The sequence below is a fragment of the Lutra lutra genome, chromosome 1, assembly GCF_902655055.1.
Source record: "Lutra lutra chromosome 1, mLutLut1.2, whole genome shotgun sequence".
Lineage (NCBI taxonomy): Eukaryota > Metazoa > Chordata > Mammalia > Carnivora > Mustelidae > Lutra > Lutra lutra.
The window spans coordinates 95,402,609-95,418,833 of NC_062278.1; the positions used below are offsets into that span (position 1 = coordinate 95,402,609).

Consider the following 16,225-nt stretch of genomic DNA (forward strand, 5'->3'; position numbering starts at 1 on the left):
TGATCTCAGGGTCATGAGTTCAAGCCCCACGTTTAAAGGGGAAAAAAAAAAAGAACGAAAAGTTCTTATTAAATAAATAAAAATAAAAATCTAACATGGACTATTGTCTTTTTTAGGACCTAGACACTGGGCTCTAGGTCATACTAATGTTTTAGTAAAACACCTAGGATTCATAGTCACTTTAACATTGTGAGGAGCACACAGCATGAGTAGCACGAAAGTAATGAATAAAAATTTAAATGCTTAAGGCCAAGAATTTTTTAATCCAAGTCTCTAGTGAAAATTAGTGAGGTTTAATTTAAGAACTGTCTAGGAAAGAAGTGAAGACTTTTAAAAACAGACTCAGCCTGGATCATAAGCAATTATGAGGAATGTCAGATATGACTCAGAATGCTTTGTGATTTCTGGAAAGCATAACTGGAATCTTTTAATAGTACTCTGATTTATTCTAATTTTTAATGAATTATTCTAATTTATTCTAATTTTTAAACAATAGCTTCACACATGAATCTTAATGGGCATATAAAATATATCTGTGCAAACTTCCAAAAATTAGAATGCTACAGACTGTTTTTTATTTGGGTGGTTCCTCATTAACTGTTTTAACTGTTCCTCATTTTAAAAAAATCTTGAATTCTATCTGTATTTTGCTGTAATTACACAATAGCTTAAAACTATTTCCAGTTATTAAACTTCATTAAGTTTACTAAACATTATTATTAACATTTACCTAATAGAAAATTCTCCAAAATTTAGGTATTTCCTTACCTAACAAAGGATGTTCAGAAGTCAAATCTTCTCTCCCCACAGTTATAGCTGCTGGAGACAGTGTGGGTGGTGGTGGGGTTCTGTCCATCCGGACACATTCATCTGACTCTTCAGGCATTTCTTCTTCACACACATCTTCTACTTGATAAACCTGCAATGACAAACCACACGACCTTAAAATGTTTCTAAAAATACATTTACTAAGGTGTTTCTAACTTAACTGAAAAAAAAAAAAAAAACTCAAAGCGTTTTAAATTTTAAAAAGACAGAATGATTATTTGACAGACTGAAAGGAAAACTTTAAAACAGCTCAAGTGAGGCTTTTCATAATGCTTGACAATATTTCACTAAAAGAAAGCTGTGGATCAGTAACTAAGATACAAAGTACTAAAGTTTCAAAAAGGTGAAAGTCAAATCAGAGCATATTTTTAGTTTTGAGAATTAAAAAAAAGTTTTGACTTTATACATTCAAATAACTATTTAGGGAATTTACTATTGTTTCTATTAACTTCAACTGTCATAAGTCAAAATAAATACTAGTATTTTTCACAAACCCACTAAGTAAATCTCCAAAATGACATATATCAGGAACTGTTTAAAGGATGATACCCCAGGCTCCTCTTTATTATATTCATGTGAACTGAAGATTAAATTATGAAAATATCTGAAAACATACAAAAAAGGTATGTAATTATATCTTTAATTTTCTGATCTACTCAAGAATCTAATGAAGTTTTATAAGCTAGTACGAGGTAAACAGAAAATATATGTCCTTGAAATAATATACATACATTCACACACACACACACACACACACCCCTCCTAATAAGCCATTTAACATATTATTTTTAGTTCTTTAATACGGTTCCTTATAAAGTTTTTAAGTTTTTAACTTAACAACCTTGTTATCTAATGCTAAAGAGCACACTGTAAGAAGAAAACATGGACTCGATCCGAGAAGGTACTAGGTAACTTAATATAACTTATTAATTATTCATTAAACTTAAGACTGTTTCCCAAGGCCACTTTTAGACTATTTTGTCATCACACTTAACCATTATTTTTGAAAAATGACAGGCTACTAAAAACAAAGCCACAAAGCAGTTCCTTTCCTTTCTTTTCTATACAAAGCTTATTACTTAAATTTATGAAGGTCATGAGTTTTTAAGATTACTTACCTAAACTGATTAATATTTCTAATAAACATTAAAACAAGAATCTCTCAACATTCACAAAAAACTTTGTGATATCTAATATTATATGTATTTTTAATCAAACTACTGAAAAGGTCTGGTGATTTGAAGTATATAAAATTAAATACAAAAATGGTTAAAATTATTAAAACCAGCATAAAGCATGTGTTATTAAAAGGACTATCAAGTTTCATCTACAAAGGAATAAATCTAGCAACAGTGATAGAGTTTAAAAAAACAAAACAAAACAAAACCTAACTTTCCAAGCCTCTATTAAGAATAAAATATCTCAGGACGCCTGGGTGGCTCAGTCAGTTAAGCATCTGCCTTCAGCTCAGGTCATGATCCCAGCATTCTAGCATCGAGTCCCACAATGCGCTCCCAGCTCAGCAGGGAGCCTGTTTCTCCCTCTCCTCCATGTCCTGCTCTCTTTTGCTGTCTGTCTCTCTCAACTAAATAAATAAAATCTTAAAAAAAAAAAAAAGAATAAAACATCTTAAAAAGAAAAAGATGTCTTTTCCTTTGTTTAAAAATTTAGAAATCCTAAAAAAAAAAGTGTAAGAATCTTCCAGTTACTGATAATCTTATACCAATTATAATATCCAGAACTGTGATCTGATTCAACAAAGTAGACTACATTTTTAAGTTATTTGCTGCCAACCCTGCACCTGGAAACTTGTTTCACTGAGAGATTCCCTGCCTTATGTCTGGATGCTTAGAAGTAAAAACAGCTGATTATTATACAGTACAATGATAATTTTTTTAATGACAATAATGTCCATTACAATGAAAGTCATCCAAAAGAAATGTCAGGGGGTTAAAGGAAAAAACAATAAAATCTTCTACTGAGGAGCATCTGCTGTCGGGATTACCTTAACTTGGCAGTGGTAGGGATGTTGATTCAGAGGTAATTAGACAAGTATGATTTTATCAACCAGTTCAATTTTATCTGTTTAACATTCCTTTATTAGATATCATCTTTTCTTAAAATGTTGAAATTCTCTCTTTAATATTAATGTTGTCAGAAGTTTTTAAAACATACTACAGTAACTTTTAAGGAATCTAAGTTTGATTTTTGAGTTTAAAAACTGTTTTAAAAAATAATTTAAGAGTTTTAAAGGATAAGAGTCATAACACAAACAGCACATACTGAAATAATCCATCAAAGAATATTATAAAATATTTGTCATTCTTTATAGGTAAGCCTAACTATATATACTTTCTTCCAAATCTGCTATGTAAAGGCAAAACAGGTTAATAAAAGAAGTAGGCAACAACATCTGTCACAGACATCTGGCACCATGAGCATAAAAAAATCCAAGTGCAACAACTAAAATATTGAATAAAGCAAAGAAATGGAGGTTTTACTTACAAGATCATTAGAAGACTGCACAACACAATTTCTGTTTAGCTCATAACTACAACTATTCTAAAACCAGCAGTGAGTGCCAAACTTACCTCAATAAAATACATTAGTCCCATCTGTCTTCCTTTCCTAAATAAACTGTAGAACATTTACTAGTTCAAATTATCTACTCTCACATATCTTATCATACCCAAATGTCAATGAAAAATCTTAGTTTTATAAATGTATCTTTTATTAATATATTTTTTTAAAAATACACTTTTACTTTGACAATTCACACTTAATCTTTTAAAATTTCACATCTCTTAAGAAGTAAATAGACATTATCTTTAAATATTTGAAACAACCAGGTAACTGTAAAGAGATGCATAATTCATGAAGAAACATGATTTGATAAAAAAAAATGAGATCAAAGGCAATGAAAGAAAAACAGAGTAACTTAATAAATAGGGTATGGTACTAAAAGAAACATAAAAGGTAAGAAAAATAACATAGGAACATCCATAGCAAGTATGAGCACACCAGTGACAAAAGCGTAAGTTACTCTTTCATGAGGGAAAACAAAAACTTCCAAAAATGAGAAAAATCTAGATTTTTTTTTTAAAAAATTGTTTTTAAAAGAAGACAGCAAGAACTACCAAGACCTCAAATTTTTTAGCTTTAATGTCTTATTATGTTGGTATTCCTATCCCAAATATGTTCCTCCAAAGTTTCCCCTAATAAAAACAATTAGAAAATTAGAAGGCATACTAAGAAATTTTACTTTTTACTTATTAAAACCCAAATCACTGAGCTAGAAAGAATATAAATTTAAAATTTCTTAGAAATTACTATATACTTGGAAGCCTATGTTTTATATTAAAATATTCATTGTAAATTCTTCAAAAATCTAAAAAAAGATACATGAGAAATGAATGACAAACTTATTTCTAGATGCCTATTGTTCTTATTGAGCTGTTTTTAATAAAGGTAAATTAGAAGTGGAAGTCAATTTCTTTATGCCTATTAACATCAATGGGGATGATAAGAATAAAGAATCTATAAATTTGCATCCTGAAAACTAAAATGTTTCCCATTAAGGAAGAGACTTTGAAACTCCTTTCCTTTCTGAATTAATGATTATTAATTTTAAGTGATAAAATCTTTTCAGTGAAATCTGATATGAAACCTTCTTTGGGAAGACTATTTTCCTCAATTATAAATTCATTATTAATTTGAGCATTCTGCCTAAACATTTAGAGACCTTATTTCAATTTTTATTATAAATTATTTTACAAATTTGAAAAGTCTTTTAGACAATGTTTATTTATTTTTTTTTAAGATTTTATTTATTTATTTGACAGAGATCACAAGTAGGCAGAGAGGCAGGCAGAGAGAGAGGGGAGGAAGCAGGCTCCCTGCGGGGCTTTGATGCGGGGCTTGATCCCAGGACTCTGGGATCATGACCTGAGCCAAAGGCAGAGGTTCTAACCCACTGAGCCACCCAGGTGCCCCATAGACAATGTTTAAAAAAAACATTCCTCAAGCTAATTTTCTTTTCCAGGCAACATGTACCATTGCTAGAGATTTATTCTGATAAATTTCACCATGATCTCAATTATTCAGAACTTTTATTCCTCCCAATTGATTTTTTTCCTCCTCAGTATTCAATTTATCCACTCAGCATTTTTTAGCTTTTTAAATGAGAAACATTTAAAGTATATCTCTTCCCTTCATAGAAATTTAAAAATCAGAAGTTTAGTAATTCTAAAAGATGGGCTACAGTTAATGTTTTTCGCAAAGCTGCATTCTCTCCTGGAGTAAATGTCTTTTCTACAAAATTTAATTACACAATATAATTTTACCCCAAAATTACATCATACAAGCATACCTCCACCTTGAAACCAAAGCCCATAAAGGCCCAGGACTTCAAAATGCACACAACCAAAAAGGTTAGGTAGATAAACCATACGTTTAAGAACATACAAGCCAACAGAAGGGATCTATGAAGGATAATCACCTTAAGAGAAAAAACTTTGTGCAGATGACACTGGTTCAAATGCATTCCCTTGGGGAAAAAAAATCAACTCTGTAAAGATAGCAGATGGATTTGTTTAAATAGTAATAAAATTAACGAGGGACTTTAATAACCATCACAAATTATCAAGCATGCAACCATACTATAACAAATGGCATTTTTTTTTTTTTGCCCATACAGCATGTTTGTCAGACACTGACAGATGGAAATTTCAAGCTTTTAAAATTCAAAGGCATTTAGATCTAGCAATATAACATAACATGGGAGAAAATAGTTTTTACTCTCAGTTCAGCAAGAAAGTCAAAGAGCTTCCAAGGGCTTACCACTGGTGGATCAACAGGTGCTGGTGGTTGTACTTGTAGGTTTACCGCAACAGTCTGTGGAGGAGGAAGAGTCTGAAATGGCAACTGGACCAAAGCTTCTGCAGCTGGAAGCTCCTCTTCGGACACCAAAGCATTCTGCACCAAAACCTGGCCCTGGGATAGAATTTCAGGCTGCACTTGTAAAGACTGCATAGACTGCAAGGGCAGTGGTGGAATCTGAGCTGGAGGAGATGCCGACATCTGCGGAGGGGTTGCAATTGGGATTGGAGAGGACTGCAGGGTTGAATACTGCTGGTGTGATGTTGGAGACACAATCTGCTGACCTGGGGACACCAAAGCGGACTGCTGAACTGGGCCAATGTGCACAACAGGGGAAGCTGGAAGTGGAAGATGGGATGGAAGATTCAGCTGTGCTGTAGGCTGCACCTGATTAGCAGTGGATTGCTGCAGGTTTGGCCCTGGCTGGAGAGCCGAGGACACAAGAGAGTGTGGCTGAATAAGGGCCTGTGGATGGATAATTATAGTAGGAGACTGACTTGGAGAATGAGGCGGCGGGGGAGACACCACTACAGACTGCTGTGCTGACTGTGACTGACTAGGAGACATTGTTAAAGGAGGGGGATGGCTCTGAATGGGCGAACAATGCTGTGACTGGGCATTACTAGGAGCTGGAGGAAGGCCATGGTTTTGGAGTGGCATACAGTGCTGGGATGGGGGTGGGTCTTGAGTTGGATTTTGAAGTGTGATTGGCTGAATTTGCTGTTGCTGCTGCTGTAATATCAGCTGATGATGGGAAACCTTGGGAGGTGGTGAATGAAGAGGAATCTGCTGATGTTTTATTAGAGGATGAGGCTGAATTGGAGGATATGAAGCTGTGAGAGAAAAAAATGACAATTAGTATTTTTTTCCAAAAATAGCCTAGAAATTTATAAACAAATCTAAAAGAGGAAAGTTTTCACATCAGAAGGTCTTAATCACCAAAAATCTATTACAAGTCTTCCCGACAAGAGTGATTTGAAAATAGAATGACAAACAACTTTTCCTTGGAAAACTAAGATTTCATGAAACAGACTATAGCTGTAATAAGCCCCAAAAGAAAAAAAGGCCTAAAACAATTGATTCATACATCTGAAATATACATGATTTATTCTTATTAAATTATTAAATATACACAATTTATTCTTATTAAATTTATTCTTATTGAAGTTAGCAGAAAATCTGCATTAACTTTAAACAAAGTTTATCTGAATTCCTTCTCTGGGGAGAAGAGGAGTATCCCAGAACAAATATAAGATCTATAAAAATAACTTCAAAATCATAAAAATGCAGTATCAAAATTCATAAAATAAATGTCTCATAACTTTCTAGTCTATGTCTAAACAGTCTTCCAACTAACAGCCAATGTAATTATTTATAAAGGTTCCCAAGTAAGTTTCCAAATTTGAGCCAAGATGAAAAGTTGGTATTATTGGACCCAGGAACAGAAAATGTTTTGTATAACAAGTTAATTTAGCTAAGCAAAACACTTGTGTGAATTCTACAGCACTGCTGAATAATCAGTGTAACTAAGAAATAAAATTTCCGGGGCCATTCCAAACCCAGGACAACACTAGTTGGGCAGCAATAAGTTCATGCTGTCTAAATAAAGGATCTTGTTTTACTTCTCCCCTGCCCCACCCAAAAAAAAACCAACAAAAACAACAAAAAACCTTACAGTAATCTATAAAAGACAGCATCCGTTTTTTTTCCACAGAGGAGTCACTCACAACAGGGATAGTATATATAAGAATTAGCAAAATCAAGTAGTAAATAGTTGTCCATTATCATGCCTCTTCTGCACACTAGTATGTATGTTTACGCAGAGGGAGGTGCTGGTGAAACCCTCTCTAAATATAAATGGAAATAGGGTTCACTAGAAGATAAACTGAAAAGATTTCTTACTATCATACAAAGGCTGTACGCATTTAAAATAGGTCTAAAGAGAGGGCAAAACCTTCTTAATCTCAGAATGTTAAGATAAAGGCTGTAATATCTTACATCTACTAACCACATTTGTGACAAAGGCCTTATAAAAACTTGTAACAACTTTTTAACATTCTTGCATTTGCTTAGTTATCATTTAAAATTGGGGGGTCCTTTAAGGAAATTAACATCTGATTAACATCTCAAAACACAGGCACTTAAAAGGTTCAAAAAATATCCACCAATTCTATTTTTTAAAAAAATAGAGATCCATTCTAAACTTTCACCTAACAAAGTAATTTTCACATGACTAGCACTTCAAACTAAGACTGAAAATTTTATGCCAGCACTTTATAAATGTGTTGATAAGGACTCTACACTACAGGGCACTCAATTAAAATCTCAGAATCCTAGAGTGCCTTTCCTTCAAAGGGCTCAAGGTGCTTTCACATTTCTCTCATTTGTTCTCACAAAATGCCTGTGGAATAGGTAGGTATTATTTTTCCTCTTTTACATAAGGGGAAATAGAGGTTTTGCCATCATAACAGCAAACAGCCACTTTAATTCAATTTTTAAAGTTATAACTAAAATACCATATTCTTGATGTACAATGGGTATCACATTTATGGAATAAAAGTTCTTTCTCAGCTCTCGTTAGTAAACGATCTTTTTTTTTTTAAGCATACATATATATTTATTTCTTTATGTGAGAGAGAGAGAGAGAGATCACAAATAGGCAGAGAGGCAGGTAGAGGCAGAGGGAGAAGCAGGCTCCCTGCAGAGCAAGGAGCCCGATATGGGACTCGATCCCAGGACGCTGGGATCATGACCCAAGCCGAAGGCAGCTGCTTAACCAACTGAGCCACCCAAGCATCCCAGTAAGTGATCTTTTTTTATACTCTAGAACTAGTAATTTAATAGTATTCAATTAACACTTTCACCTAAATTAAGCTTTTCTTTGATCAGAAATCAAAGTGAATCTATATATTTTATATTAGTCCCTAAGCCCAAGTGACAAGAAAATATATTAGAGAATAATTGTGAGGCTATCTGAAACAATACTTCTGTGTAAGAAAAGCCCTAGTGCTCTGGAGAATGATACCATGTTTGTTAACTTCTCCAATTTTAATAAACCTTTTATTATTGTCAGGATGGACTTTATTTGGAGAATTAATGATTGGCATCATCTCTCACATATATAGAGCTCTTTATATAATTACTTACAGTTAAATATATTATTAAATAATTATATATTATTGTAAACTATTAAACACATTATTTTACTAAGTAGTTACAACAACCTTATGAGGTAGGCAGGGTGTTACATTAATCCAATATATTATTGGAGAAGGAACTGGCCAGTTAAATCCATTGCCTGAAATCACCCAGCTATTGAGGGGCAGCCCTGGGTGTAAAAGAACCCAGAGTCCCTAGCTGAGTCTGGGTTCCTATTATGGACTGAATATTTGAGTGCCCAAAAATGCGTATGTTGAAACCCTAAACCTCCTGTGACTACATTTGGTAATAGGGCCTCTACGGAAGTAATTAAGGTTAAATGAGGTTCAGAAGGGTGGGGTCCTTACAAGAAGAGCAAAAAGCTCACTATCCTCTCTCCCAGCACTCAGATGAAAGACCATGTGAGGACACAGCAAGAAGGTAGCCATCTGCAAGCCTTGAAGAGAGCTCTCATCAAAAAATGAACACTGCCAGAACTTGATCTTGGGTTTTCAGCCTCCAGAACTGAGAAAATAATGTTCTACTGTTTAAGCCACCTAGTCTATGATATCCTTTATGGCAGCCTGAGCAGACTAGCATAGGCTTTTCACTACATATTAAATTAATGTCTACAAAAAGTTTGGTATATATTTTTTCCAACTGATGTCATAAAAGCTCTAAAAACTGCTATAAAAACTTGAACTCGAATACAGTTAGTGATAATTTCCAGTCATATGGTTAAAATTCACCTTTATTTTATATATTAAAAATAGATTAACTACCAAGTGAGAGCTACAAATTCAAGAAGAAATGAAGAAAACCAAATGGTTTTAGCATCTTAGAAATAAGTATAAGAAAACAATAACCATATCCATTATAATAATTATTAGTCTATGCTACAGTAGAATACCAGTAGATTTTTTTCATATTTGAAAATGACCTATATAAATAAGCATTTTCTAACTGAGGAACAGGATAAATTACCAAGAATCTCAAAAACAAAAAAAAAAACAAAAAAAAAAAAACCAAAAAAATCCCTTAACTTCAGACTAACTTCTCACCAACACAAGCAGAAAAACTAAGAGTGGAAAAATTCAGCTATTGCCTAGCCAGAAGATACAAACTGCTTTGAATAACTGCAGTGTAAGGATTGAGTGAATTTATAAGTTTGGTAACTGCAAAGGTTTTTGTGGCTTAGGGTATTTCATTTGGTTTTACTTCTAATCAACACCACCACGGGAAATTGGAGTTTGGTTAACACACTTAAGAGATCTAATTTTGGCATTGCAAATGTCCTGAGAGTCTGATGGTTTTAGCTTACTGGTCTCCTCCAAACCTACATAAAATACTGGCCATCAGAGGAAGGCAATGATAGGGATCCTACCACACTATCAATTAAAGAAAAGCAGAAGAGTAATTGTCAACTTAGAACCAGGTACTGGGAGCTCAGGAGAAGTGAAAATCTAAAAGTAATCTCCTTGCTTGAACTAACTAACCCTGCAAGAGGTCCTAGCTTTATCTAAAGGGAGCATTCTCTTTGGAAGGAAATTAACCTACCCCCCATTATAATCTATCAAAGCTATAATCACTAAAAATTGTCCCAAGCAGTCATGTCAAGTGCGAGTCACTAATGCTCCACAATGACACCTATCAAAACTGGCCAGAGGCTGGATTGAGGCTGAAAATACTCTAAACAGTAGAGTACAAAAATCCTGTTATCAAGCCATACAGAGAGCAGGACCTAGGCACACAGATGTTTATAAAAAAGAATTCACATCACACTACACTATGAATGGACTTATTAATTTATAAAGATTCAGATTTAAGAATTCCAAACAGTGATACCCAGTTTGAATGGGAAAAAAAAAAATTGTGCTGTAATTTCCAAAATTCAAGTGGAAAAATAGACCAACTATTAATCCACCAAATAGTTACTGTCCACCTAATGTAAATAAGTACATATAAGGCACAACTTAGTGCTGTCAAGAAAAAAGGGTGAAAAGGTGAAACGAAAGAGGATTAAAGAAGTTAATAACTGTAAAGTACCTGACACGTAAGTGTTCATTATTATCATCCTACTCTCAAAGAGCTTACTATACAGTACAAAAACTAAGATTAGTAAGTATACAAATAACTATAAGAGAAAAAGGACCACAAAGAAACATAAAAACACTACACAGTTCGAAGTGATGAGAGATTTCTAACTAGGGGAATATCAAACAATTCTAAGACACTGAGATTGGGTACTACAGAGAATGCAAGCAATATTAGCACAGAGGAAACATGCAAGAAAAACAGACTTAGGTGGAGAAAAAGCAGACTTCAATAGTATAAAATGAGTCTTTAAAAAGTAGTACGTAGTTATAAAAAGACAGAAAGAAGGTGCTTACTTGATGAAGTTGAATTAAGGGAGGACTTTTTTTTTTTTTTAATGAAACATATGTGGTGTCTAGCCCAGTGCATAACACACACACACACTTTCAATAAACAATAGCTGGACTGGAATAAAAACATATGCAGATCTATTACAGAAGAGATACAAGTACGGTTGAGAAGCAAAGGAAGGGATCCAGCACGAGAGACAAAAGATTCTATAACAACTTTAAGAGAAGGTTAGGAGCTGGTAAAAAAGATGCAATTGGTGACACAAGCAAACAGTGTTAACTTTAAAGTAGAAAACGAGTAACTCCTTATCTTATTAGAAGTGAAGGAAGCTCAACACTGAGTCATTCTGAGATGAACAGAAGAGGTGGTAAGGAAACTCACTCTGGATGGCCCCAACATGTCAGCCTAAGAACCATGAAGGATCTCATCTTGTGGATAGCAGAGAGAGCACATATGGGATTCAAAGGTGGATAAGAATGAAAATGACTTAGTTGATTGCCTGACATCTTCCTCTCAGAGATGGAAAAAAAGCAACATCGTAAAAAAAATAATCATGCAAAATCCTTATTTTTGTAAAGTGGTAAACTCCACTTACTAATGATAACTTTAAAAAAATGTGCTTTTTTAAGAGCTTTTAGTTCTGTCCCACTAAAGCTTATTAAATAAACTACAGGCAAATCTTTTTTTTTCCTTAAACTAAAAGGTTTTTCAAGAAACAAGAGTTGACGAGGATGTGGAGAAAAAAGAACCCTCTGGCACAGTTGGTGGAAGGCAAACTGGTGCAGCCACTGTGGGAAACAGTACAGAGGTTCCTCAAAAAATTAAAAATAGAACTATCCTACAATCCAGTAATCACAGTACTGGGTATTTACCCAAAGAATATGAAAACACTAATTTGAAAGGATATCTACATCACTATTTACTGCACCATTATTTACAACAGCCAAATTATGGAAGCAGCCCAAGTGTCCATCAACAGATAAATGGCTAAAGAAGATGTGATACACACGCACACGCACACACACACACACAAATTATTCAGCCATACAAAAGAATGAAATCTTGCCATTTGCAACAATATAGACAGAGCTAGAGAATATAATGCTAAGTGAAATAACTCAGAGAAAGAAACACCGTATGACTTCACTCATATGTGGAATTTAACAAAGAAAAAAAAAAAAGAGACAAACCAAAAAATAGACTCTTAACTATAGAGAACAAGCAGATGGTACCAGAGGGGACTGGAGGGAGATGGGAACAGGTAAAATAGGTGATGAGGATTAAGAGTACGCTTTTCTTGATGAGCATGGAGTAATATACAGAATTGCTGAATCACTATATTGTACACCTGGAACTAATATAACACTGTACGTTAACTCTACAGGAGTTAGAATTTTTTTTAATTAAGTAAATAAATAAAAAATAAAAGCTATTGGTTTTACCAATACAATGAAAGACCAGCACATAATGAAGATGTTAATCAAATGTCAATTAACCAAAAAAATTCTTTTATTATTATTATTTGTTTTAGCTATTGGGCTCTTTTGATTTCTCTTTTTTCAACTACAATACTGTTTTTTTTTTAAACTCATGAAATTCACATTTAAAAATGTTTTTAAAAGTATTTTTGTTCACGTAATAGTCATCTTTTGTTTTGCTCTGCTTGCTGATAAAGTGAAAAATCCAACTATTTCCAACAAGTTTATCCCACCTGGTGCTATTAACTGGTGAATACTTGATGTCCGGGTGACAGCTGTGCTTCGTGATTCCAGACTTGGACTTTCTCCCTTCTTATTACTTTCTGGAGAAGGATCTCGTTGGCTGATTTTAGAACTGGTGACTGTTGTTTTGTTATGACAAATTGTCAATGACTGAGTTTGACTAGTGCTTTTTGGCGGACCATTCTGTGAGCTAGATAATACACCCAACTTCTGGCTGCGTAATGTTAAATTCTGAACCTAAGAACCACACAACAAAAAATAAGGATGAAACAGATGGAATTAATTGAGATATAATAATCATTACCATTATAACAACAATGACAATACATTTATGTTTTTTACATATCAAGTTCCAAGCACTTGAAATGACTGATTAACCCTAAAAGAAAGGGGAGTTATTATTCTAAGTAATCATACCTTAAATATTAAGTAAAAATTTTTTAAAAGACATTAAGGGAATCATTAAGAACAAAATGAAAACAGTGTATATATATATATATATATATATATCAAATGAACTATATATACGAGGAAATCACACTGCAACATACTGCATTTTGAAGTTACCAGCTCAGAGACAGGCGAAGGGAAGGAGAGAGAAGGGTACTCCAGATAAAAAGGAAAACTTGATCAAAGCCTCGGTGGCAGAAGAGCCCAGGGTGTGTAAGAGAAGGAGCAATCCCTTCAACTTCACTCTGACTCCTCCAGGCCAAGAGTGTGAAACCTTGAAGGTTACAAGTGCTTCATACTCTTGTGAGAAGTTAGGAGTGTGCATATACAATACTGTCATCCTCACACAGATCAGAAAGAAAAAGAAAAAAACAAAAACTACCCCTTCTACAGAGGTTATAAGGGAACACTCATCTTGTAAATTAGAAAACTCATTCATCAAATCACCTGCCCACTGTGATAATTAAAAGCATATCCCAACTCCTTTTTAAAGTCCTGTTGTTACGGAATACTCACACGGCTTTGAGAACTAGCTCTCATGAACTGAAAAGACCTTTCGAATGGGGCCTCGAAATGGGTTACACCATGACTCCTGTCTACAGGAGTAGACTCCTGTCTACCAAGACACCATGACTCCTGTCTACACCCAGGGCTATTCTAAACATACCACCAATCTGGATGGTAGCAAGATCATCCCCCAATGACTTTCACCTGAGGTTTATACCATTTCCAAAGGTAAGACAGAAAATGCCTCTCCAATAGCTGCCCAACCTTTTACCGATCTGGAAATGAATGCATTAAACACATTTATGCTAGCACGGACCCTGAGAAGGAAACTGAAGCAAAAGATTCTAAAGTGACAAAGCAAATGAGATACTGCTGCTTTATGCACATTCCTGTTTCATGTGTGTTCTGTCTCTACAACTGTATCATTTAACTGATACAGGCTAAAACTTCTCTTCCTAAGTGCCAAATGCAGTGGGCAGCAAACAGCAGGTGCTGAACAAATGTTCACTTCAGAGCAGTTGAGGCTTGAATCAGTCTATTCTAAACTACTGAAAGAATTTTCTGAGACCATATGGAGCACCTTCTCAGATTTTTGTAAAATATTTCATAGCAATGTAAGTGGACTAATAATTGTGGTATTACTGAAATTTAATACAAAAATAAAATTGCTAAAATCCAGGTTTCTCAGCTTGCCACTCAAAGCCCTCCACAGTCTAGGCCCAAACCACTCTAAGCCCCATTCCCCACTATTTTAATCCACAATATTCACATTCTAGCCAAACCGTTCTGCTCACCCTTCTCAGAATACACCTTATACTTCCTCCATTCAGAGAGAACCCCTGCTCAAGTTTCTCTTGCCTAAAATGCCATTCTCCTGAAGCCCAATCCTTTCTTCAAAGCCCAGTAAAATCCCACTCTCTCCCAAAGAAGCCTCTCCAAAATTCCTGGTTAGAAATAATTTCTCCTCTCCTCTACAATGCCTTTCCCACAGAATTTGGACATACTGGCCTACAGCACTGACATATGTCTAGCTTATTTTAGAATTACTAATGTGTCTGTGAAATGCTGAGACACTTGCTGGCAGGCTCTCATCTCTGACATTCATTTTTGTACTCCCCACAGTTCAGTGCTACAGACATAACAGAAACTCCACAAGTCTGAGATATTCTCCTACATCTGATTTTAAAATATATATTAACTGCCTTTTTTTTTTTTTTTGCTAAGTGTTTAGTTCTATTTACAGTTTTTTTAGGCAAGCAGTAAAATCTGTTCATATTTAACCAAAAAAAAATCTCAACCAGTATCTAGTGGAGGCACATTAAAGTCTTTCAAGAAGTAAGGGAAAAAACAGCATAAAACTGAACGTCAGCCATAAATGATCTAGAAGTGAACCAAATCATAATGATATTCAAAGGCTAAATTATAATCTGAAAAACGAGAAAACTTTCTTTCAAATAAAAAGCACATTCACGGGACGCCTGGGTGGCTCAGTTGGTTAAGCAGCTGCCTTCGGCTCAGGTCATGATCCCAGCGTCCTGGGATCGAGTCCCACATCGGGCTCCTTGCTTCGCAGCGAGCCTGCTTCTCCCTCTGCCTCTGCCTGCCACTCTGTCTGCCTGTGCTCACTCTCGCTTCTCTCTCTATGACAAATAAATAAATAAAATCTTAAAAAAAAAAAAAAAAAAAAGCACATTCACAGTATATGAGGATTTCACACAATGAACCCTAAACCTGCAGCAATCCATTTCTATAGAATAATTTTGTTCTTTGGAATTCTGAAAGAAAATGCAGGTATGTGTTTATTATATGTATCATATACATTATCTATATGAATAAATTTTTGAGTATGGCCACATAATAACTATGGTCATCTTGGCTTAAATATTTATAATAAATTCAAAACATGTCAACCATACTCCCAGAGTACAGTAGAGTTTATTCAGCTGTTAATAGAAAGATCACATACTCAGATGTCCTTGACAGACGTTCCCTTTTGAGAAGAATCCACCCTTTCTAGATACAGAATAGTTCTCTAATGTCCAACTTTCATTTCATCTGAACTTTTCCTATGATCAAATTATGGAAACATTCTGACTTTTAAAAAATCTAGGTTGCACATGATTTATTTCTGCTAATTTCACACATTACATTTTTATAGTGCGTTACTCAAATACTCATATCTATTATTTAATTTGGCTCTAACAAATACTGTGTGAATTACTGTGTAACATCCCTTCTTTGAAAATGAGGAAACTAAGACTTAATGTCACACTGCCAACAGCAGAGCTGAGTTTCTAGCTTTTAAATCCAAAGGATTA

General features: G+C 34.4%; 1 protein-coding gene across 7 annotated transcripts in view; it reads right to left on the reverse strand.

The window, feature by feature from the left end:
• The window catches only part of PHC3 (polyhomeotic homolog 3), a 77,308-nt gene that overhangs the window by 31,608 nt on the left and 29,475 nt on the right, over window positions 1–16,225 (reverse strand). For 5 of the 7 annotated variants that reach the window (XR_007127473.1, XR_007127474.1, XM_047730193.1 and 2 more), the window contains 4 exons: window positions 12,941–13,187; window positions 5,668–6,539; window positions 5,327–5,374; window positions 769–919 (listed from right to left, as the gene is read on the reverse strand). Coding sequence is in view for 5 of the 7 variants with exons in the window: in XM_047730193.1 (XP_047586149.1) it covers window positions 769–919; window positions 5,327–5,374; window positions 5,668–6,539; window positions 12,941–13,187 (1,318 nt within the window). In the remaining 2 variants the exon portion in view is untranslated. The remainder of the gene's footprint in view (window positions 1–768; window positions 920–5,326; window positions 5,375–5,667; window positions 6,540–12,940; window positions 13,188–16,225) is intronic. The other 2 variants (XM_047730202.1, XM_047730239.1) reach the window with 1 other exon arrangement.